General features: G+C 34.8%; 1 protein-coding gene across 1 annotated transcript in view; it reads left to right on the top strand.

Moving 5' to 3' along the window:
* FMN2 (formin 2) overlaps nt 1-24253 on the top strand; it is a 478670-nt gene that overhangs the window by 306588 nt on the left and 147829 nt on the right. The window contains exons 10-14 of the mRNA XM_036757134.1: nt 17334-17425; nt 17593-17722; nt 18929-19075; nt 22312-22371; nt 22477-22597. Of these exons, the coding sequence (XP_036613029.1) occupies nt 17334-17425; nt 17593-17722; nt 18929-19075; nt 22312-22371; nt 22477-22597 (550 nt within the window). The remainder of the gene's footprint in view (nt 1-17333; nt 17426-17592; nt 17723-18928; nt 19076-22311; nt 22372-22476; nt 22598-24253) is intronic.

Raw genomic sequence — 24253 nt, 5'->3', positions numbered from 1 at the left:
TACAAAAAATGAAGTGCTAATTCATTGTTTACATGCTAATGGAGAAAGCCCTGACTTCTGCAAAGTAGTAATGTCAGTAATGTTTCAACCTTCTCACCGAGTTGTCTTCATGGTCAGTTGCTTTGGTTTGGAGAGACCTCATTTGTTATTATTGTTGAGTTATTCCAAATTGCCATGACACCATTTGGGATTTTCTTTGCAAAAATACTGGTGTGTTCTGCCATTTCCTTCTCCAGCTCATTTTGCAAATGAGGAACTAAGGCAAATAGGGTTAAGTGACTTGCCCAAGGTCACACAGCTACTAAGTGTCTGAGAATTTCCTCTCTCTTCTTCTTCAACCCCTCCCTTTCCTTTATCATTGCCATTGCAATTGTCTCCAGCCCTTTCCCCACCTTGATATAACTTAGCTTAAGTAAAACCATATACTCATCTTTTTACTGAAGCTCACCTGGTATTATTATGGGACTATGCCACTCTTTATTCTAGCCAAAGGGAAGACTGACTCACTGACTATTCTTGGACAGATTAATAAAGGAATAGGCATAAGTCGGATATGTCTAAAAGTTACAAGAGATATTTTTCATGGAACATTTGGTTATCTCATTCTGTAGTGTTCATGAGTTTAAGCAAACAGGTCACCGTTGAAAAGTCTATAGCTATGTGTTTTGCAAAATCTGGATAAGTATATACATTTTATGCTGAATTTGATTGGCTCCTCTACATTAAATCATGACATGCCTCAGTAACAAGCAACATCAGCAGGATTGTGGGCATAGAGAAGGCCAGCAAAAGATGTGTTGTAAATATGATTAGGCAGTACAAATATGAAGCTATAAGAAGCTTGTAGACAGCTAAAAAAAACTTCTATCATGAAAACATTATTTAGGGACTGAGTCAGAAGGTTCTGGACATGTCAAACAACATCACACACCAAAAATGATATTGATTGGATCTTAATGGACAGGAAATAACTGGTTCCCACCATGGGAATCATTTTTGAATCAGATGTCTCTGGGCAGGCAGATCTTAAACTAGTCGGAGTAAAGGTCAAAATGAATACCAAACTAGAAAAAGGATTAAGATTTGAAGGCACTGTGTACAATTAAAATTGCTCTAGCCTGTCATATTTAAATAAGGCATTTACTTTGAAAAAATGAAACTAGGTCAAATAAAGACATTAACTCTAATTATTACTTTTTGTTAAAGAGGATTAACTAGTTTAAATAATTAATACAACAAGAAGGCCCAGAAAATGCCTCAGCCAGCAAACATTTCATCTCTTGGCCAAGCAAAACAACATGGAAGACCAAAGGCAGACCTAACATAATGCAAGCTCATTCGCAAAGCATTATAATAAATGACAATAGAAAATTATTAGAAGTACTTGAAATATAGTAGAGTGGATAACAATCTCTTAGAAAGTCTGATCATCCTGAGAACATTTAATGATAAAACTGGAAGGAAGGCAACAGATATGAAATTGAATAGATCTGCTAGCACATCTGAAACAATATCATTTCATTATGGATGACAGCAGAACCCCCCAAATTAGACATCAACTTAGTAAATGATATATTTCATATGGCACTTAAGCATAGGAAGTGAGTTAAAAGTAGCTGATTCCAATGCAATATACATGCAAAAGAACACCTTGCTGAATGTAACACAATTTTAAAAGTATTTGAATCAGTTTTCAAAACATTCCAAAGAGGTGGTAATTCTTGAAAGAATAGGAAAAAAATCAAGGATTCTGCTTTTACTCCCTAAAACAATGCTCAGGGTGAAATAATTAACTATTGATACCTTTGTCTACTTTCTCATTCCCATAAAATTATAAGATTGGTCTATGTATAGATTGAACATTTCTTTAATGAAAATATGCAGAAGAAAAAAGCAGGCTTTCAGAGTCAGGTTTCTATAGCAGATCACATATTCAGTCATATAGATAACTGAGAGGTAGAAAGGATATAAGATCCCAGTGTGTTTTAATTTTTGACTGAAAAGCAAAAACTTTTGACTTGGTAGAGAAAAGTATGCAGACTTCACTTAAGCAAAACCTTTCTTATGCCCCATGTTGAAATCTACAAGAATCTGTACTATATGCAACCCTAGGAACAACTTTATTCAGTGATCTCTGATTCCTCATAGCAAGACAGGCATATACCAAGAAACACATATTGAAGACATGGAACTAAAAGTGTTTGCTGGTGTTGTAGAGTATACATTGTCTTAAGTCCAAATTGACATGGTATTCCATATAAATGACAAGGTCATCCAATGCTTTTTTGTAGATGACATTGTGCTGATTGCATAAAACTCTAACATATTATACAAACTTATCACTGAGATCCACAGCCACTCAGAAGAGAGGAGCTTAATCAAAGAAAAACTTAGATGCAAAGTATGTGTCATATTTTATAATAAGCAGTTAATTATCTACCTATTGAGGTAGTTCAAAAATTCCTATTCATTTGGATCCAGCACTGCAAATGGCAAGTAAACAGGGTTCAGAGATGATTTGACAATGGAGATTGGGCTTAATTTAAAGATGGAGATTGCACTAGATTGTGTTCTTGAAATTGGGTAGCTCTAGAGCAGCTAGGTAGCACAATGGATAGAGCTCTAGGTCTGGAGTCAGGAAGACCTGAGTTCAAATCCAGACTCAGATACTTACTAGCTGTGTGACTGGGCATATCACTTAACCCTGTTTGCCTCAGTTTCCTAAACTGCAAAATGAGCTGGAAAAGGAAATGACAAGCAACTCTAGTGTCTTTGCCAAGAAAACTGCAAATGAGGTCATGAGGAATCAGACATGATTGAACAACAACAAAAAAGTATTTTTAGTGACCCCAAATTCCGTTTTTCTAAAACCAGTATCTCTCCAGTGATGTTATACTGCTGTGATTTGTGGAGCTCTAATGGTCTCTGAAGGATGAAAATTTCAGGCAATTGATCAATCCGTAAAATAATAAAAGGCAAGGTAAAGACAGGTATAAACAGGCTATGACATAGTATTACTAATTTTACTTAGTAGAAATTGCAGAAAAGCTAATATAATGGTTATTTATGATCACAAAAATATCATCTCATCCTGTAGTTAAAGTGGATAACAGATGGACATCCTAATTATTTCACTGGTATCCATGGAATATTAAAAGAAGTAGATAAAAATAATAGCGTATCATTTATAGAAAGACATAGACAAGACTTCACAGAATCACAGAATTAACAAGTGAGTGGGTAAAACTAATTTATACTAATGAAGGAAACAGAATTGATTAGATGACTGATAACACGCACACATGCATATATGTATGTACATATATATATATATACACACACACGTATATCTGTTATATTGTTTAAAAAAATTCCCCATTCATCCACATAAGTCTCTTTAGACCACACTCACTTTTCTTTTTCAAAGAAATTATCTGTTCTTGTGCTACCAACATGTCAGAATAATCTTCTCAGCATTTCTTAAACTGAATTAACCTTAAGATCTTAGTCCATAGGAATCTGCCATGATCCTATCTCTGAACTCTGAAACCGACTGATACTGAATCTAGAAAGCACTTCAGACTATTACCATTCCCGCCCCCCCCCCAATTAAAGTATCATTGGCTACTTTTTTCTCAGGATTTCTGTAATTTTAACATTTATAACCAGTTCCTTCTTATTGGTCAGACTCATATCTGGAAAAGTAATTCTATTTTCTTCTTCTGTCACTATTTGTAAAGAAAAGAATTATCATAAGAATACTAATAACAATTAGCATTTTATAGTACCTTACAGTTTGTAAATTGCCTAACAAAAATTATTCATTTTATCCTAAAAATAAGGTGCTGTAATTAATACCCATTTTCCAGATAAGGAAACTGAGTCAGACAAAGGTTAAGTGACTTTCCCACGATCACATAACTTGTAAGTGTTTAAGGGATGGATTTAAACTCAGATATTCCTGGTTCCATAGAAAGATATGGCAAACCACTCTAGTATCTTTGCCAAGAAAACCCAAAATTGGGTCATGAAGTATTGGCCATGACTCAAATAATTGAACAACTCTAGGCCCAGTACTCTATCCACTGCAATACCTAGCTAGCTGCCTAAAAGCAAGTCAAGACTTTGTCAACTTTTCTAATTTCAGCTCAGAGTTCCTATAATATTTCATATTATAGTCCTTTGTGTGCATGTGAGTGTGTGTGTGTGTGTGTATGTCTGTGTGTGATTTATCTTACTAGAATGCAAGGTCCTTGAGGTTAGGACCCTGATGTATTCATGTTTGTATTTTTTCCAGTATTTTTCCATATTATAGCCCTTTGCTCCTAGTAGCTATTTGCTAAGTACTGGATTAAATTGAAACTTGCCTAGAAAGAGACAAGGGATACTAATATATTTGATGGGTCCCAGGTATTATTTTTATCAGTGATGAAAATAACACTTCTATACTGAAACTTTAATGACCACAGATATTAGCCTTGATCTCTGCGGCTTTCATTTTTCTTTTCATTGTGCTTCCAATCTTAAGTGAAAGTTTCACATAGTAACGGAAAGACTTGCCTACCACTGCTTTTATTGCAACTCTCCTTTGGTCCCTAAGGGACCTCCAAAAGAACATTTATTGAGTGTCCCTATGTGTGTGGTACTGGATTGTTTATACAATCCATGTCTGTCTCCTTCTGGCATTGTTTTTAGGTCTTTACAGAAATTGGTATTCTTTCTTTCACAATTGCCTTTTGCTTTTCTCTTTTGAGAAGTACAGTAAAGTTTATAACTTGGTAGGGCACGGAAATCGTTTCTCCTACATTCTCCCCTTACTAATGTTTTCACTATCTTACAGTGAATGACTTCTTCTGATATCTAAGTCGTTAATTATTACAAGTATTCTCATGGCAAGTAAGCCTTAAAGATAATAGTCATTATTAAACCAAAATTATTTTACCAACATACAACACCAAATAGCCGTTGAAGCTGTCTAAGAAATGATAAACTGCAACCAGCTAATGTATGCACAATACTCTGTAGTGCTACAGTTGGAGCATGGAATGAACTCCTACATCTTGGGCCTTTGATCTATGATATAAACTAGACACTGCATAAATGTAACTTTTAGGTTTTTATAGATGTGATTTGACCAGAGAACCATCATGTTACCCTAGGTTTTTATTGTAATATTAAAAATAGTTACCTAATCTGCATCTTTGGCTGAAAATACTGGTAATATTTTGAAAAATATTCATTTTTAGAGTGTTTGGATATTATGTTTGAAGGGAGCATCCCTTTGTTATTTCCTTGTCCCATCATTTGCAAAATAAATAAATATATGAATTCACTGAGCAACAGGCTTATGATGTAGATAAATAACCAAGCTTCTAAGCAAGGATGCACAACTCCAATCATGATTTCCTTAAATAGTGATCACATTTGCAAAGTTAAATGCTTCCAGATGGTGATCTGTGTACCTTTGGCTCAGTGTTTTTGGTAGCTTACATACTTGCCAATATGGGGTTAAGTGATGGAAATTCGATTCCAGTTTTCTGGAGGGGGGGAAACCTTTCAGCCAATGGATAAATAAGTTTAGCCTTCCATGTAGTATATGGGACCAGCATTTTGAAATTTCCTGTCAGCCAAGACATTTATAAATCTATAATATGTTATTATTTTCTGCTGGGTAGGGGGATGGGAAAACTTCTTATATTATGTTATATAACTGTAGCTCTTAAAGATCCCAGATTATCTACTGAAAAATAATTTTTGTAATTAGAGGAATTACCACTTAGCCAGTGTTGTATAGGTAGTCTCCAATGTACCAGTGGGTTCTAGTGCAGCAGTGGATTACTTGGAACTCTTTATATTTTTTCCCTTATAGAAATTATATAAATGGTGATTATGGTTGCAGGAAACCCCACAGAAGCCTGTCATCATAATCGTGCTAGAGAAATGGTGTAGTAGAATGTTAGGCTTGGAGTCAGGAAGACACAACTTCAATTTCTGCCTCAGATACTAGTTGGGTGACCCAGGGCAAGTTGTTTAACCTTTGTCAGTCTTAGTTTTTTTTTTTCATCTATTAAAGGCAGAAAATAACAGCACTTCTCTCGCTGTGTTGTTGTGAGAATTATTTATGATAATGTTTGTAAAGTGCTTGGCAAACCTTAAAGTGTAGTAGAAATGTTAGTTATTTTTATTAGTTATTGTAATCATCACTTATAGCATTACTTTTGATGAGATATTTGTTCTTAATGCTGTCTTCAACAAAGTTCTTTGGCTTTTGGTTTTTAATTTAAAATATTTTCATTGTTGTCTTTTGTTGTTACATCACATTTATTTCTGAATGTATTCCTTACCTCAATCAGGGAGCTACAAATAAATGAATGAATGAAATGCATTTGGTAACCACTTACCTCATGCCTCAAGTTATAGTAAGTGCTGAGGCATCCAGAAATAGAATTAAAAAAGTCCCTGTCCTCAAAGAATTTGTAGGGTAAGAGAGGACAGTGATCACCTCATGGGATTTGGAAAGTTACAGGAATACTAAGTAGATTTACTGGTGAGTGGATCAAAATACCATTTTCAGCAGCAGTGGAAATAGTGATAAAATTATGTTTCTGAAACTGGAAAATGGGAGAAATGAGGGGCCGAGAGTTGCAAGTATCAGCAAAGTAGCTGGTAATAAGATGGTAGGAGAGTAAAGTGACACATGGCTGAAGCAGTCAGCCTCCACGTGAGGCATTCTCCAAATAGGATCTTGGAACATCAAGGCAAGAGTTTCAAAACTGAAATAACAACAACAACAATAATAATATACAATATTTTTTTTAAAAAATAGGAAAAATTACAAATCAGTAAAACAACAGTAGCTAAAATATTATGGTTGGCATTTGCAGTCTTCCAAATCCATAATCCTCCATTTCTGCAAAGAAAAGAAAGAAGCTTATTTTCCCATCTCTTCTTCAAGGATAAGCTTAGTTATGATAATTATAGATTTTAATTTTTTTGTTTTCCATTTTAACTGTTATTGAACATATTTTTTCCTGGTCTAAATTATTTTACTTTGTATTAGTTATTAAGTCCTTTCTTGTATCACAACTTTCTTAACCATTATCCATGCGGCAGGATTCTATTTTGTTTTCAGTTCTTTGCTTCCAAAAAAAGATGATGCTGCAAATATTTTGGTGCATATAATACCATTCTTTCTATATTTGACCTTCGTGGGGTTTTAGCATAGCAGTGAAACCTCTGGGTCAAAGGGCATGGGTGTTTTAGTCACATTCTTACCATAATTCCAAATTGTTCTCCAGAATGGATGAATCATTTCACATGTTCAAGAGTGGCATATTAAAGTAGCTGCCTTTCCACAGACCCTCTGACATTGATTACTCCCATTTTTTGTCATTTTTGTCAACTTTTGAGTTGTGAGATAAAACTTCAAAGTTGTTTCAATTTGCATTTCTCATATCATAGATTTAGATGGCTTTTGATAGTTTGTAGCTCTTTTTTTTGCTTGTTCATATTTTTGACAACTTATTTACTGGGGAATGACTCTTCTTATATATTTGTATTAGTTACCTACATATCTCCTGTAGCAGGATTTTAACAGAGATAATTATGGAAAAGGTTTTTTTTCTGTCTAAACAGCACCTTTGTTTCTTATTCTAGTTCCAGTGAATTTTTTAGCAAAGGTTTTAAGTTTAATGTAATTGAAATTATCCATTTTATCTTTTTTTATTGATTTTACTCCATCTTTGGTTAAGAATTCTTTCTGAGACGTAGCTTTGAAAGGCATCTAACTTTGAAAGGAACAAATGGTTGCTCTCCCTAATTTTTCAATAACCAATCAACCAATGAATGAATAAATGAATGGATATTTAAATAAAAATAAATATTTAATAATAATAAACATATTTAACATTTTAGAGTTTTAATATTTAGCTGGCTTCCTGGTTAAGTCTTCCCAGATAAATCATCACACTGTGAACTTACTCTAACTTACTTCTAACCCAAAACACTTAAATACCCATTGAACATATTTCTTCGAACTAGGAGTAAAAGTTGGCAGAAGTTTCAGAGAGGCAGTTTTGTCTTGATGTAAGGAAAATAGTTTTGGACTTTTAGAGATGTCCAAAAGTGAGCTGCTTTGGGAAGTAGTATATTTTCCTTCTCTTTATGTCTTTAATTGAAGGCTTGGATGATCAAGTGTAGAAGTTGTAAAAAATGTCACTTTAAGTTTGGAAAAGGCAATGATGTAGATGGCATGGGATGTGATGGGTAGTGTCCGGAGGTCCCTTGCTACTCTTGATTCTGAAATGATATAAATGCTTTGATATCTCTTGAATTGTCATCTTATATTGTTAACACTTTTGTTTATTGATTTTATTCCAACTTTGGTCAAAAATTCTTTCTGAGACATAGCTTTGAAAGGCAAAATAACACTTGGATTTGATTTCCCATGCATTTGTTTCCCATGCCACCCCCTAACCCCTACCTACAAAAGCTTAATTTCTTGCCTCATTTACAAAGGAAGCCCTGGACATTGACTGTGAGCTCCTTTTTTTACCCTTTTTCTCATTTCACAGCCTTTCCTCCTTATCTCACAAGTCTTTGACATCATCTCCCACTGTTTCCATCATTATTTTGGCCTCTGATGAAATGGCCCTCTCACCAAAACCAAACCCTCTACATATACCCATGATCCCTTCCCATTTTGTATCACATATTGCCCCTCCTATGAGCCCTGATGTCTCTCTTATCATCAAACTCTCCATATCTACTGGTTTCTCCCCTGCTGCCAAAAGCACCCATGTCTTCTCCACCTTTATAAAAAAGTCACTATATTCTTTCATCCCTGCTAGCTGTGATCTTAAAACTCCCTTGTCTTTTTCAGCCAAATCCTTTGAAAGAACTCTCTACTCTGATAGCCTCTATTTCCTCTCAGCTCACTTTCTTGCAAACCCTCTGCAATCTAATTTCTGGCATGATCACTCAACTGAAACTGTTCTCTCTTAAATGACTAGTAATCTCTTAATTGGTAGACAAACCCTCCTTTTGGATACACAAAAGAATCCAGTAGAAAAAAGAGATTTTTTTTGTGGCATTGTTCCCTCCTGCTTCTCCTCTTACCTGTCAACAGTTTTTCTCAGTTTCCTTTGCTGGTTCATCATGCAATGTGATTCCCACTAACTAGTTATATATCCCAAACATCTTTCCCAAGTCCTTTTCTCTATATACTTTCTCATTTGTTAATTTTATCAGGTTCCATGAATTTTGTCAGTCATCAACCACTTATATATTTCTCTCCTGGTTCTCCTTCTGACTCTCTAGAGTTTGCCACCATGCTTCAGCTTTCTAAAAATGTTAACTCCTTGAGGGCAGAGACTATCTTTCTTTTTGCTTGTATTTGTATCCCCAGAGCTTAGCACAGTACCATGGCATAAAGGAAGCACTTAATAAATGCTTGTTGATTTGACTTGACTCACTTTTGCCAAACACTGTGCTAAATTCTGGAGATATAATGAAAAGCAACATAAAACAAAAACCACATAGCCCACACTGTCAAGGAGATTACATGCTAACATGATAAAACATGTAAACATTTAGGTACATACAAGATACATACCAAAGTATAAGAAGATAATCTGAAAGGTGAAGGCATTTAAAAAAAAGAAAAAAGGGGGGCAACTAGGTGGTTCAGTCGATAGAGCACTAGCCCTGAAGTTAGGAGGAACTGAGTTCAATCTGCGCTCAGATAGTTACTAGGTGTGTGACCATGGGCAAGTCACCTAACCCTGATTGAAAGAAAAAAAAAAAGATGAAGACATCAATAGCTGGGGGAACAAGGAAAACACTGCTTGTATTTATAGTTATCATTTCTCCATAGATGTTTTCCAGATAGAGATGTCCAACTTTGGTCTTTCAGCAGAGCTCTAATTCAACATTACCAATTACCTATTAGACATTTTGAATTGCATGGCTCAAAGGCAGTTGAAATTCACCATTTTCAAAACAGAATTCATTATCTTTTGCCTCTAAATCTGATCCCTTTTCTGAATTTCCCTATTGAGGTTAGGGTATCACCATTCTCCCAGACATGTAACTTTTCCACGTCAGTATCTTGCTCTGCTCCCCACTCTCATTCATCTCGCATTTCCAATCAGTTGCCAACTCTTTTTTTCTATCTCCACATCACTCACAAATGCTCACTTTTCACCAATCACACATTAGTTTGGGCCCTCACCATGTCTTGCCTGACCTTTTGCAACAACCTCCTATTTGGTCTCCCAACCTCATTGGAGCTACTCCCCACTCCAACCCACCTTTACCTAGAGCTGTCAAAGTGTTGTTTCTCAAGTACAGGTCTAGGCGTCTCAATTCCTGCACCTATTTAGTAAACTACACTGGTTTCATTTTAACTCTGATATCAAATATACTCCTCCATTTACCCTTTAAATCTTTATACAATCAAGCTCCTTCCTACTTTTACACCTTCTTAATCTTTATTCTCTTCTACACATTTTGGTGTATAGCTGTAATCACCTGCTTACCATTTCTCACAAAAGACACTCTATCTCCCATGTTTTTGCACTGGGCTGCCCCTGAGGTTGGAATAGATTCCCTCTTCATCTCTGCTTTTGGGATTGCTTCAAACCCAATATGATACTTGAACCCTTTTCCTGATCTTCACAGCTCTTAATGCCCTCCCTCCCCAAACAACCTTATATTCCTTTTGTTTTAAATTAATATTTATTTTATTTTTCATTAAGTTCACCTTCTCTACCTCCCCCTTTCTCTGTCCCTGTTGATAAAGCAAGGTAAAGCTCTGTTACAAATACTGAAAAAATTCCAATATTGGCCAGGTCCCCCCCCAAAAAATTGAGCTCAAACTATTCTCTGAGTCCTTCATACCTCTTTAATCTATACATGTATACCTCTGTTGTATATTTACATAATAATAAAATATAATAATCACAATAAATATGATATAATAGCTAACATTTATATAGTGTTTTAAGGTTTGTGAAGTGATTTACAAATGTGATTTACAAAGTGATTTACAAAATTTCCCTTTAATCTCGCAACAACCATGGGAGATAGGTGCTATTATTATCCGCATTTTACAATTGAGGAAACTAGGACAGACAGAGGTTAAATGACTCACCCAGGGTCACACACCTTGTATCTAAGGCCAAATTTTAGCTTCCTGACAGCAAGTCCGGCACTCTGTCCACTGCACTACCTATCTGCCTCTGCCCACATTTACCTGGGGGCTCTACTGTTAAAACATAAGCTCTCTAGGGGTAGTGTATTTTACTTCTATCTTTCTATCTTCAGTGTTTAACATGGTCCCTGACACATAGGATACTGCTTGTTGATTGATCCACTGAGCCGTATTATACCCCATTCCTATAGTTTTATATCCCTCATAGTACTTAATGCAGTCCTTTACATATAGGAAGACCTCAGTAAATGTCAATTTATTGATTGTAAGTGGTCAAAACTCCATAAAAATTTCATGACAAAAATAGAAAATGGCCTTGTTAGTCCCTTCTCTTGATTCAGTCTGGCACCCCTCTCCACCAGGTTGCAGTATATATGCAGTACATAAGGATAGTTAACAAGCATCAAGAACAGCACCATAAGTGATAGTATAGAGTTCAGTGTCTTTAGGGAAGATGTGAATAAGTAAATGAAGTGACACCAACCTACCTTACAAAAACAAGCATAGGTGTTAGTCCAGCAGTTCTTGTATCCTGCTAGCCTTAAGAGATGTTCTTTGATCTATTTTTAACACAGCTGGTCAAAAACTGTTTTTAACTTCTTGAAGAATTTCTCTTTGTTGACTACCAAACAAATTAAAGAATACATTCAAGCCTTGTGTCAGGTGTGTAGTGATACCTCCTGAATCTAGATGGAAAGGTGGGAGGGGGAGAGGGAGAAGGGGATGGGCACTTGGGTGTTATTTATGGCAACATCTACAGACTCTCTGGCAAGTTTTCTTTCTTGGCTAACAATGTCTGAAAGATGGTTCCCCAGTGAATACTTTTGGGTTCTTTACTCATTTAACCTCCCCACTTAGGGAGAAATAGAAGAATCAGCACAAAATGTAAAGTATATACCTCAGGAGATTTGTGTTTTATTATTATTTACAAGATTATCATCATTTTCTTCTGATTCTGACAAGTTTGAATCATTACCAACCATTGCAACTCACATTGCGTGTTTTAAGGTATACAAATCACTTTTCTTGTGACATTCCTATGAGACTCGGTAGTGTATTTTCTTTTTGTAGATGAAGAAACCGAGGCTCTAAAATGTTAATTACCTTGCAGTATAATCACAGAACTAGTATCTGAAGTGCATTTTAAACTTCACTCTCCTGACTCCAAGTCCAAAGTTCTTTTCTTTACATTATTTTGAAATGGCCTATACTCCTCACCTTTGAGAATATTTTAAGATACAGAGAATTTTTATAAGGATAATGGTCACCTCTGCAGTCTTTAATTGTTTATAAGGCACCATAACAATGTATATCAGTGTGTGGTCCTTGCCAAGACAGGCAGCTGGGAGAAAATTTTCTGCTTTTGTCTAAGAGTGCTAGTACTGAAATATGACTGGCAGAAAGAAAAGGAAAACTAAATCTCTAGGTTCCTCTTTTGCTGTCTCTGTTTATGATTTTCCTCCCCAAGTGACTGTCAAGCTAATACAAGAAGTTCACATCTTACAAACAAGTTAGGATCTTAAAGTTCATCTGCAAATGAGTTGTTTGGCACTTAGAACAGATTTTCCAGTAGAAACCATGTTAACAAATAATAATTGAATTCACAGGCTATCCTCTCAAATACTAATTCACTTTGCTGCTGAAATAATGTATACTTGAAGAGAAAAAAGTAGAAAAAAGACTTTTGAGAATTTAATAGAATCTTTCACAAGGCATTTTAGGGCTTAGAATTCATCTGCTTCCCATTTTTCATTTCACAAATGAGAAAACTGAGGCCATAAGGGACATGCCCAAGGTCACACGGCTAGGTAGTGATAGAGCCCACATTTTGAGCTCCTTGAGGGCAGGAACCATGTTTCATTCATTTTTGTATCTCTATTACTGAAAAGAATGCTGCCAATTACATATTAGATGTTTTTAAAATTTGTTAAATTGAATTTAGTGAACCAGTACAAGAAACTCACCTTGCTGCTTCCCAGTCACTAACCAACAAGCAGAGAAAACACAAAAATATTCATATAATATTCATATACAATTATATTTTGGTATATTGTAAATTTGTGTTTAGATAAGGTTTTATATTTCAATCATCATCTTGATAGTCCTGGAGGAATATGATATGCATTTTAAATTAGAGAAGGATAGACAGAGTTGGAAATTTTCTATGAATGACTTCTCAGTACTTTCAAGGAGTTGAAAGTCTGATCATGCCAGCCTTTATTTTTTTAATTTCACTTAAAAACCTAAAGTTTTCTTTTTTATTGTAAAGTTGTATCAATAACACTGCTTTTAAGCCTGTCACCTACGATTAAGGTTATTTTTCCTCTGACAAGTGAATTGAAGATGGAGATGTGGGGGTGGCAGAGATTTATCTTGAAATAATTGAATAAGATTTTGAAAAGAAGGAGGAAGGAGATTAAAGACTTTGGAATGTACAGAGTGGGAAAGAAATTGCCTGGAGTGAAATCAATTGGTCATTAAAGACAAAATAAGAGTGACAATCTCCCCAAAGGGGAGAAAGGGGAAGAAATGGGAAGGTACAGTAGGATAGGTAGGACCTCAGGTGTGTGTAGAACGTCTTGCACCAGCCATCAAGTAGTGCTGTCAGGCTTGATTACTTCCTGTCCCTAGTAAAGTGGGCATTGAAGGGCCTCTGTGGCATATTGGGTGGGGGATGGAGTATGCTCTGGAAAGTAGTGTGCAACCCCAGCCATTTATATGTGTAAGATAGTTAAATTCAGGTTTTTGCATTTAGTGTCCATACTATTGTTTAAACCCTCAAATAGTTGGAGGACCAGGTGAAGTAGGCTCCTACTATTAGTTCGGCACAGTCTATCTAAAAAAATACACACACACACACACACACACACACACACACACACACACACACACACATATATACACATAATTTTTCCAGTCTTTTTTTGCATTTAGGTCTTAGGAGTATAAATGGGTTGGTGATGAAGCAGAATAAGCCCTCATCTTTTCTTTTTAAGTTCCTTTCGATGCCAGTGATTTTAGTAGTTTGAAAGCCAGAATTTGAGCTATATTTTAGGGTAAAGCTCTTTGCTACCCAATTTGGTGTTTTCTTGATAAAGATACTGGAATGGTTTGCCGTTTCCTTCTCCAGTTCATTTTATAGATGAGGAAACTGAGGTAAACAGGGTTAAATGATTTGCCCAGGGTCACACAGTAAGTATCTGAGGTCAGATTTGAATTCAGGAAGATAAGTCTTCCTGACTTCAGGCCTGGCACTCTGTCTACTGTGCCACTTGGCTGCCAAAATATTTCTAGCCTTTATCATAGTTCTGTTTTTGAAAACACTAATATGATGTGATCCTGACATCAGTGTCAAAGCTCTCTTACAGGGTGGCTCAATTTAAATTTTGTCTTTAGTCTCCTTTGTGGAGAGTGTGAACCTCTGAGCATCATGGAAGTGGGGTGGAGGGGGATCCTGGAGAGAATTCGAGTGGCATGGGACCCAAGCCCACCAGAGTTCAATTTTGCTTTTTAAAGCCCTGCCCTTTCCCAGGAAAGAAGTTTAGAGGCATTTTGTGACTGCTGACATTCAGGTTCCAGGTACTCTTTGATTCAGTGACATTGGTTTACTTGCTGTTTCAGAAGCTAGACATTCTGTCTCTTGGTTCTGGGTATTTCCTCTGTCTGTCCACCATTCTTGAAATGCTCTTCTTCATGTCTTCCCTGTCTTCTTTAAAATTCCAACTAAAATCCCATCTTCTACAGGAAACCTTTACCAAACCCTCTTAATTCTAGGGCCTTCCTTCTGTTCATTATTTTCTTTTTATCCTGGCTATAGCTTGTTTGTACATATTTGTTTTCTCAGTTTCTCTCCCATTAGATTGTGAACTCCTCAAGACCAGGGACGGTCTTTTGCTTCTATTTAGATCCCTAGCACTTAGCACACTGCCTAATACGCAGCAGCTACCTAATAAATGTTTATTGATTGATTTATGTCATACTATCAGAGAATCAATATTTCTCCTTAGAATGTGCATCATCACTGGGTTCTTGGTCTGACTTACACAGATGCATTTAAGTGAGTAATTTTTAATAATCCCTTCTCTAAACTGTTGAGGTAACTTCCGTATTTATCTGAAGAGTGAATATGTAGCTCAAAAGTATTTTGATCCCACCATTCCCTCTTCCTGTAATGCCCTCCCTGCTCTACCTGTTTAATTCCTACCCATACATTTTCTAAAGCTTATGCAGTGATACATTATCGTAGATTATATTTAGTTATGTATGTACCATAGGTTCGAAAGATGTAGAGTGGAAAGGGATTGTAGAAGTCATCTACTCGATGTCATTACTTACAGATGAGGAAACTGGGACCCAGAAAGGTTAAGTAATTTGTCCATGGTCACACAGATACTAAGCATCAGCAGTTAGAGTTAAACCTGACCCTCTAATTACAAAACCAAGACACTTTTTACTATACCATGATGACTCATACTAAACTATGAGGCTCCATGGCAGCAAAACCCCAGTCTTGTTCTATATATATACCCCTCAAAGTGCTCTGTTTATAGTCAGAACTTAATATATATTAAATTGAGTTCTTCAAATAGCTTTCCAATTCTTTTGCTGCAACTGAGTATTTGTAAGAAACTGTTCCCTTATTTGCCTCCTAAGATTTTATATTTCATCCTTATTCTAAACTCAAAGTATCAAACCATCAAGGAATCAATATTTCCCCTTAGTCTGTTAATCATCACCTGTTCTTCCCTAGTTAAAAGATATCTCATTGTAGGTGACAGACAAGTCTTTCTTATGTGAGTTCATCAACCAGAAAAAGTCACATTTTGAAATCATCCCAGGACTGCAAGGAGACCACAGATCTTCTCTAGACTTCTCAGGCCAAAGTCCATCCAGACTCGCAAAGCACTTCTTGGTTGATCAGTGTTGGTGTTTTAACAATGAATTATACAGAATGAAATTTACATGCTGTGGAACTAATTGACTCAGGCACAAGAGATGAGGTTCTACCTTCCACGCATTCAGAATGTGTGACATGATAGATTTCATATCTTTGTAAAATATAAACCATATCAAAATGTTGTTCTTGAGTCATTTCAGTCATGTCCAGCTCTTTGTGACCCCTTTTGGGCTTTTCTTGGCAAAGATACTGGAGCAGTTTGCCATTTCCTTCTCCAGCTCATTTTATAAATGAGGAAACTGAGGCAAATGACGATAAGTGATTTGCCCAGGGTCACACAGCTAATGGGTCTGAGGCCAGCTTTGAACTCAGGACTTCCTAACTCTAGGCCTCGCACTCTATCCACTGTACCATGTATAGCTGCCCTAGTAAAATGTACATAGATAAAAGTAACATGTAAAAAAGTAGTCTAGTTAAAGCTAGATTTGTTGTTCTATGTCTATAACATTTTTTATATGCTGCTAAAAACATTTTATGGAGATTCACAAAAATTGAAGTTAAGACAGTAAATTTGATCTTGAGTTCATGTGTGCATGGGAGGGGGAGCGTATATATTTATATAAAAGAAAATAAATTTAGAGATATGATTCTACCAAAAAGAAAATACAGGGAAAGGGACCCAAACATTGTGTTTATGTTCTGCAATTTTTGTGTTGTTCACATTAAAAGTCAAAATAATAATTACATTGTGAATTTTTCATATCCTAAATAGCAGTGAACAATGATTGAGATAGTTAAATAGTTTCTTTTACCATCAGAGAAATAACTTTACATAAATCTTTAGGATCACATTACATTCAAATTCAACTTGACTGATTTTTGAATGAGAAATACCACTTTAAAAGCAAATTCTTTCATCCTAGAGAGTATATAAACAGCCAAAAGAACAGGAAAGGAAAAATGTATTGTCTCAATGCATGCTTGAATGAATAAATCTTTTGCAGATTACTAATAGTCAATAACATTATTTGGAAGATTTGGAGGTAATCTGGTTTGCATTAAACATATTTACACTTTAAAATGCCTCATGAATTAAGTAAAGTTTTACTACAAACAGATGCTAAGGAATATGAAAATATAGAGTGATTTTTGTAGGAAGACAATTATTATCTTTAGAGTTTAATTGGCCAGGTTTTCAGGAAAAAAATGTCTTCTTTTTTCCAGAGAGCACAGACAGACGAATTGGAAAAAATTGAAAAGCATGGCAGATCATGCAAAGAAAAAGAAAACGCCAAGTCTTTGGACAAACCTGAACAGTAAGCATGCCTCTTATAGCCAAAGAGGAGTCCTCCAGGAGATGTGTGGGCTATTTCCATTAGGAAAGTGCAGTATCTTAAGTACATAATTGCTAGGAATGATATAAGGCTAAACATCTGTTTATGTGAATTATATTTTCCCTCTTCATTTGACTTTCTTCCCTCAGGTTCCTTTATGAACTATCACTAATACCCAACTTTTCAGAGAGAGTCTTTTGCATCCTGTTCCAGTCAACATTTTCAGAAAGCATTTGCTCGATTCGTCGCAAACTTGAACTACTCCAGAAGTTGTGTGAGGTGGGTTCTGGTCCATAGAAAGCTGGAGCTAGATTTCAGATATTTAATCTTATTCAGTCATGTTCATATTTCAAAAGTTTTCTTTCTATTTACTTTAAGTCCTCATTAAATATGAAGGATCGCAGTCCTGCCGAATGGAACATTTTATGATGGTGCTTCCAGATCAAAGCACATGTTCAGATTGGCTTTCAGGGCTTCACTGCAGCATCATAAGATTCCTGCCAATGCACATCAGCCTCTAGAGAATACTGTGCCTTCTGCTGCTGCCAAAGCAAAATCTTCACTTTGCAGAGGCTTTCATACATCCGACATCCAAATGAATGCCATTTGAAAGCATTCTGTTTGCTTTCTTTGATTTTTGGAAAAGACTTCTCAACAAATTGCTAATAATTAGTCCATCCCAATGATTTGGAGACAACGGCATAGCTGAATTTTGAGGCTAAAATACCTCCTTGAAGTTAGACTACTAATACTCTGCATAAATTGTCAATATCAAAAAGTCTAAGGGCAGTAATACCATTCTCTCTTCTGTTAGTAAAACATTTTGAAAAAACTTGATGAGCTGGGTATAAGCAATACAAAGTTAAGCCTAACAGTGCTTTGGAAGAAACAAGTGTGAAATATTTGGGGTAAATTTAATCTCTTTATAAAATGTATTTCTTTATGTCAACATTTTTTAGTATTAGTTCTGATGCCAGATTACTTGGGTTGCTAAGGAGGTATGTAAAATTAGAATAGTTGCAAAGAACTTCTCTTGAAATAGTTCTTGTTTCACAATTTTCCTTTTTCTAGCCCTCTTTAGTTTAGCAAAGAATAGGAGACATGGCATTAGGTGCTTGCTCACTATCTTGCAAATGCTCCCTTTGGTTTATGTGTGAAATGTTTGTTAGAATATGTTGATAAAGTTAGTGTGGGTTTTTTTTTTCCTTTCTGTGCTGATGTAGTTAATTTAAGGTTTTTTTCCTTTGTGTATATGTGTATGTAAATGTAACTTCTGTGTCTTTTGTGACCTTCTTAACATGCATTTTAGACATTTTCTAATGAACTACAATTTGTAAGCAGGAATAATGGTAAATGGATATGACCTAAAATGTTAGTAAATATATTGGAAGCTTGGCATATTGTGTGATGACAACTCTTGTAAAAATTGATAACTGTTATACAAAATTTTAATTGAGAAAAATTGTTCTTTATCCTATTTTGCAGACATTGAAAAATGGGTCAGGGGTTATGCAGGTTCTAGGTCTGGTTCTTGCCTTTGGTAATTACATGAATGGTGGGAACAAGACTCGGGGACAGGCAGATGGTTTTGGATTAGACATTCTTCCAAAGCTGAAAGATGTCAAAAGCAGTGTAAGTATTTTTATAACTGACTGTAGGATCACTAGAAGATGAGATTATTTTGTTAGTAATAAGGAGTTTCAGTATGTGTCCTTTGTAATAATTGTTTCTTTATATCTTGAAACCAAAATATACCTAAGTAAAAGAAATGTTCATTTTTGTGTGTATGTGTTTTGAGTATTAAAATGTTTCTTTAAATAAGTAACCATTAATCCTATGTCCTCCTTGATGACTATGACTTCAGCTAGAACTACATCTTTCTTTCTTGATTTCTTGTCCAATTCTATATATGCCAAAGACCATCTGCAGTATGGAAAAAATGTCTAAATCAGAAATCTGAAGGAATTTTCCTAGGATAAAATAGCCAGTAGCTATTTTTTCTATTTAAATTAATTATTTAGATGCTAACCAGTGGGGAACAATAGGTTCAAGTACTTAAAAAATTAGGAAGAATCTAAAATAAATTATTCTAAAGGAAGTAAAATAATTAAAGTAGAAAATAGATCTAGCCATACCAGTACAATTATCTCTCCCTGATGCCCAGAATAGATGATCTCTCAAATGTTTCTAGTTCAAAATCTTATGAATCCTTAAATCTAATCACTGTCATTACCTATATGAAACTGCTAAGAAAAGAAATTGGTGAAGAGGTTAAAAAAATTAGAACAACAAGCATTTAGCAGATATTTTAGGATATTTAGGATATTAGCAGAATATTTTAGGAATCTGGTTATATGTATGTACTTGCTGTGGTGCTAATGGTGAGGAAATTATGAAATATTAGAAAGACTGTCAAAGGATTGGAACAGCTATATATCAAAATTAAAAAATAGTATTTTGTTCCTATTATTTTCCACTAAAAAGTTGTTGACTTTTTGCTAAAAGCAGCAAATTTCTAAACTTTTTTCTATTAGTTATTGAATATTCAACTTCATATGATTTATATTTTTGGTAGAGTTCTACCTGTAACCTATTACATTTGTAGCCTGTAAATTTTTATTGTGACTTCTGGTACAGGAATAATTCAACATTATTTACCAATAGAAGTACAGTTTTAAACACATAGATTATTAGGGAAATTTTTAAAAGGGGAGCAAAATTTTCCATCTACTATTTCCCTATTGAATTGATGAATAGAAATATTATTTCCAAATGATTAAGGACCTATAAATAGTACCAGATTAGGTTTCTGCTAATTTTTAATATGGAACCTTAACAGATTCTTAAAGAGGTTACGAACATGAGTAAGAGAATATCTTCCATTTTCTTTCTATTTAAGGGTCATGTTTCAGTCAGTTCTCCAAAGGCAGATCCCATTGATTCAAATTCAAAATATGGTCTACATTGAGAAATCAGCATTCAGTCATGGAACAAGAAGTAATTTAACTTTTTGTATGACCTGACATAAGTTACAAAATTGTTTTGGTGTCCTTGCTAAGTTAGAAATAATTGTGTTTATTCCTGGATGTTTTTATATCTTCTTAGAGAAAATTAGAATATTAGAATTATTTTTGCTACTGCTATTTCTAGATCATTTTATGTAACACTTTAAGGTTTACAAAGTATTTTATTTATATAGGATATTCTAAAAGTCAGTACAGTTTTAAGTTATCAAATCTACTTTATTAAGTTATACAGCTATTAAAGATACTTGCTAGCTGTGTGACCCTAGGAATGCCACTTAGCCTTCTTGATCCTGGGATTCTTCATGAAATGGTGATAATAATATACCACATAGTATTGTTATGAGGATTATATGAGATTACACAGCTTGTCCCAAAAGTCTTAGTGTATTTTTAAGTTATTAAAGCTTAACATAAGTTTTAAGTTATTAAAGCTTAACAATAAGTTTTAAGTTATTAAACCTTAAAACTGCACTAAGACTATTGGGATACCTTGTGTAATCTCATGTAATTAACACTTAAAACTAAGTCTTAAGTTGTTAAAGCTTAAAGCTGTACTACGATTATTAGGACACCTTTCTTATATAATCCTCAGAACAATGCTATGTGGTAGATTATTAGCCCCATTTCATGAAGAATCCTAGTCTCAGAAAGGCTAAGTGACATTCCTGGGGTCACACACCTAGCAAGTATCTGAGATAACATTTGAATCTGGGCCTTCCTAATTCCGAGATACTGTCTCAGAATTATAGAGGCTAGTATGAACAACAAGCCTCTGCTAAATATGTTGTTGACTGATTTCAACCTAATTAGCAGGTTCATGTTAATAGAGTTAATAGAGCCACAAACCAAAAATGATAAGTGAAAGTCACTTCGATCACTTGAAAGCAAATTTTAGGGTGAAAAGTCTGGATTAGGAAATAGCTAAAGTAGTAGGGGAGGGGTATGAAGAGAGAAGAATAATATTTAAAACAAAAATAAAAATAAACCTCTAACCAGGAGCTAAAATCATAACAATTAGAAAGTCCAGGAGCATGTGCAGCTTATCTTGGGGGATTTAGTTTAAAGTAGGTAAAGTCTAAATGTCATTCACAATATTTATATCGCATGGTTTTGATTCAGATGTGGTAGCAATAATGAGCAATGCATACAATTTCTAGAGCCAAATCAGTCCCTATATGAATATGACAAAAACAACAGAAAAGTAGCCTCTTAAGCCTGAGATTTCTGCAGAACTCATGATGCATTATTCATTATGTTATATGTACAAATTCCTAAGAGTCTGCCAGAATGGGTGGTTTATATAATAACTTATCATCTAAAATGATTTCCATAAAGGCCAAATTATTTTTAAATCATTTTATTCTTTTTTTTCTTGGGGAGAGGGGTTCATTTATGATTTCTCTTATCTGTGAACTGAGTCACAAACCCACAGGTGGTTATATAGTTTGTACCACTGGACATAGGGTCCGGTAAATTTTAAATTCTTTCAAATAAGACAGAAGTCATACATTTCAACATTAAAAATAGCTTACCTCTAAGGAATGCTAAGTTACATGTGTGATTTAGGAAATAAACAAACAAACAAAAACAGGAGAATGTTTACAGTTGAAACATCACCCTTAACCAATTTTGACAGTGGTCTGATTAATTGAGGAAGAATGTTAAATAGATAATCTTTCCTGAAGCAGTTAAACCTCTTAGGTACAGAAAGACATTTTGTCTTATACAATTTCACTTTTCATTTAAAATGTCATCATATATAGGTTGTTGTCTAGAATTTTTTTTAAAAAATTAGTGAGTAAAATTTAAACCACCTTTACTCATTTTTATCTTTCTGCCTAGGACAACAGCCGAAGTCTTTTGTCGTACATTGTTTCATATTATCTTCGAAATTTCGATCAGGTGAGTGACTGTAATTTCTATGTACACAGCCAAATTTACTCTGACTCTATGCCTGTGGATGGTCATTCTTTCAAAAAATCATTCCCCCCCCCACTTGTTTGTCAGGATGCTGGAAAAGAACAATGTGTTTTTCCACTGCCAGAACCCCAGGACCTCTTTCAGGCCTCTCAGATGAAGTTTGAAGACTTTCAGAAAGACCTTCGAAAATTGAAGAAAGATTTGCGAGGTAACAAAATACAATGCAATCCATCTATGTAGTTTCACCTTGCTTATGGACAAAGGAAACTTTTTCAACGTGATGTGAAGAACATATTAATTTTTTATAGCCTTTGCCTTGGGTAGTTTAACTATGCTTCTCTGACCAAAAAAAATAGCTATTATGCTTACTCTTCTATGTGTCTAAAACCAAAACAAACAAATCTAGGTATCTAACAAAATACTTCTTGAATATAACCTGGAATATATGGGTGGTATTACATTTCTTCAGCATTTTTCTAGTCTTGTTTTCACTGACATGGTCAACAATATGCCACATCTCTTTGGGATTTTGTGTTATATTTATTTCTTCCTATAAATTTTATAAACATTCTCTCCCCTCCTAACTCCCAACATTTGTAGTTTCTGAATTATGTGACTTTTTATGGAACCAAACTCTCTTCTTTTATGCATTTAGTCAAAAAAAAGTCATACACATAGACCCAGTAGGTTATTGGCAATCTAGGCTATTATTGCATTTTTAAAATGAAAGAGTTGAAGGTTTTGTAGATTTCTCCCAAAGAACTTTTTGAATTAAAAGCAGCATTCAGACAAAAACAAGTACTCCCAGCAGAGGTTCTTGCCAAGAGTTTTGGTTTCTGTTCAACTGAGGCAACTGTCTTTATCCTATTTATTTCTTAAGCTTTGGTCTAACTACACAAATCAGAGATCTAGATAGAACAGATCTGATATTATTGGCAATGCCATATCTCAATAGGTATAGGTAGAGGAGCTAGATATTAAGCTGACAATGACATAAAGATGGTGGGAAAAAAAAATTTTAAGAATTGTTGCATTAAAAAACTGGGACAAATACATAGATTGGGCTTTAAATATTAAGCATAATGATCATTACTTATTTTGACTGAGCTTCTTCTATAGATGGATAGTGCCTAAAACAATGCCTTGCTCATCTCATACTAATCTTTACTGATTGACAGTTTGCATCCAAAATATATAACTATTGGATAAACTGACTAAATGCCTCTCCTTAGAGAAAACAATAGTCATTCATTGCTTTTCCCTAAATAAACTTTCAAAAAACAAAATAAAGCAGGCAAGTCAAAAATCATATTTCTGGGCATTCTAGGGGAAAAACATATTTCCTTTTATGGTGCTTTTAGCTCTTTGAAATTATGTAAACATTACTGAAGTGTTGCTAGAATCATAATGAAACATCATGATTTCAGTGCTGAGCCAGATTTACATTCACAATTCACCTATCAGGGACAAGGTTTCAAAGCTACAGTTGCATGATTTGATAGCAGAACTGTATGTTTATCTCTATAACAAATGACTTAATATGGTGTCTTCAGGGTAGGCATTGAGCCCATTCTTTCTTTTCCTATTCAGTCGGTTACACATCACCTACCACTCTGAATGTCCCTTCCCCCCATTCAATTTTCATATGCTGAAATGCTTCAAGAATGAGTGATTGTATTAGTGTAGGTATTCAAATTTATTTCAGTAGACAGATTAAGTACTCACTGTGTTTTAGGCACTCTGCTAGATGCAACATATACAAAGACCAAAAGCAAAAACATATTCCCTGCTCTCAAAGATATGTCAATATTTCAATATTACCATAATAATAATTATAGTGAATATTTTCATAATACCTTAAAGT

This window comes from Trichosurus vulpecula, chromosome 4, assembly GCF_011100635.1.
Source record: "Trichosurus vulpecula isolate mTriVul1 chromosome 4, mTriVul1.pri, whole genome shotgun sequence".
Classification (NCBI taxonomy): domain Eukaryota; kingdom Metazoa; phylum Chordata; class Mammalia; order Diprotodontia; family Phalangeridae; genus Trichosurus; species Trichosurus vulpecula.
The sequence above is the reverse complement of the archived record's forward strand: the minus strand, read 5'-3'. Positions and strand labels throughout refer to the sequence as shown.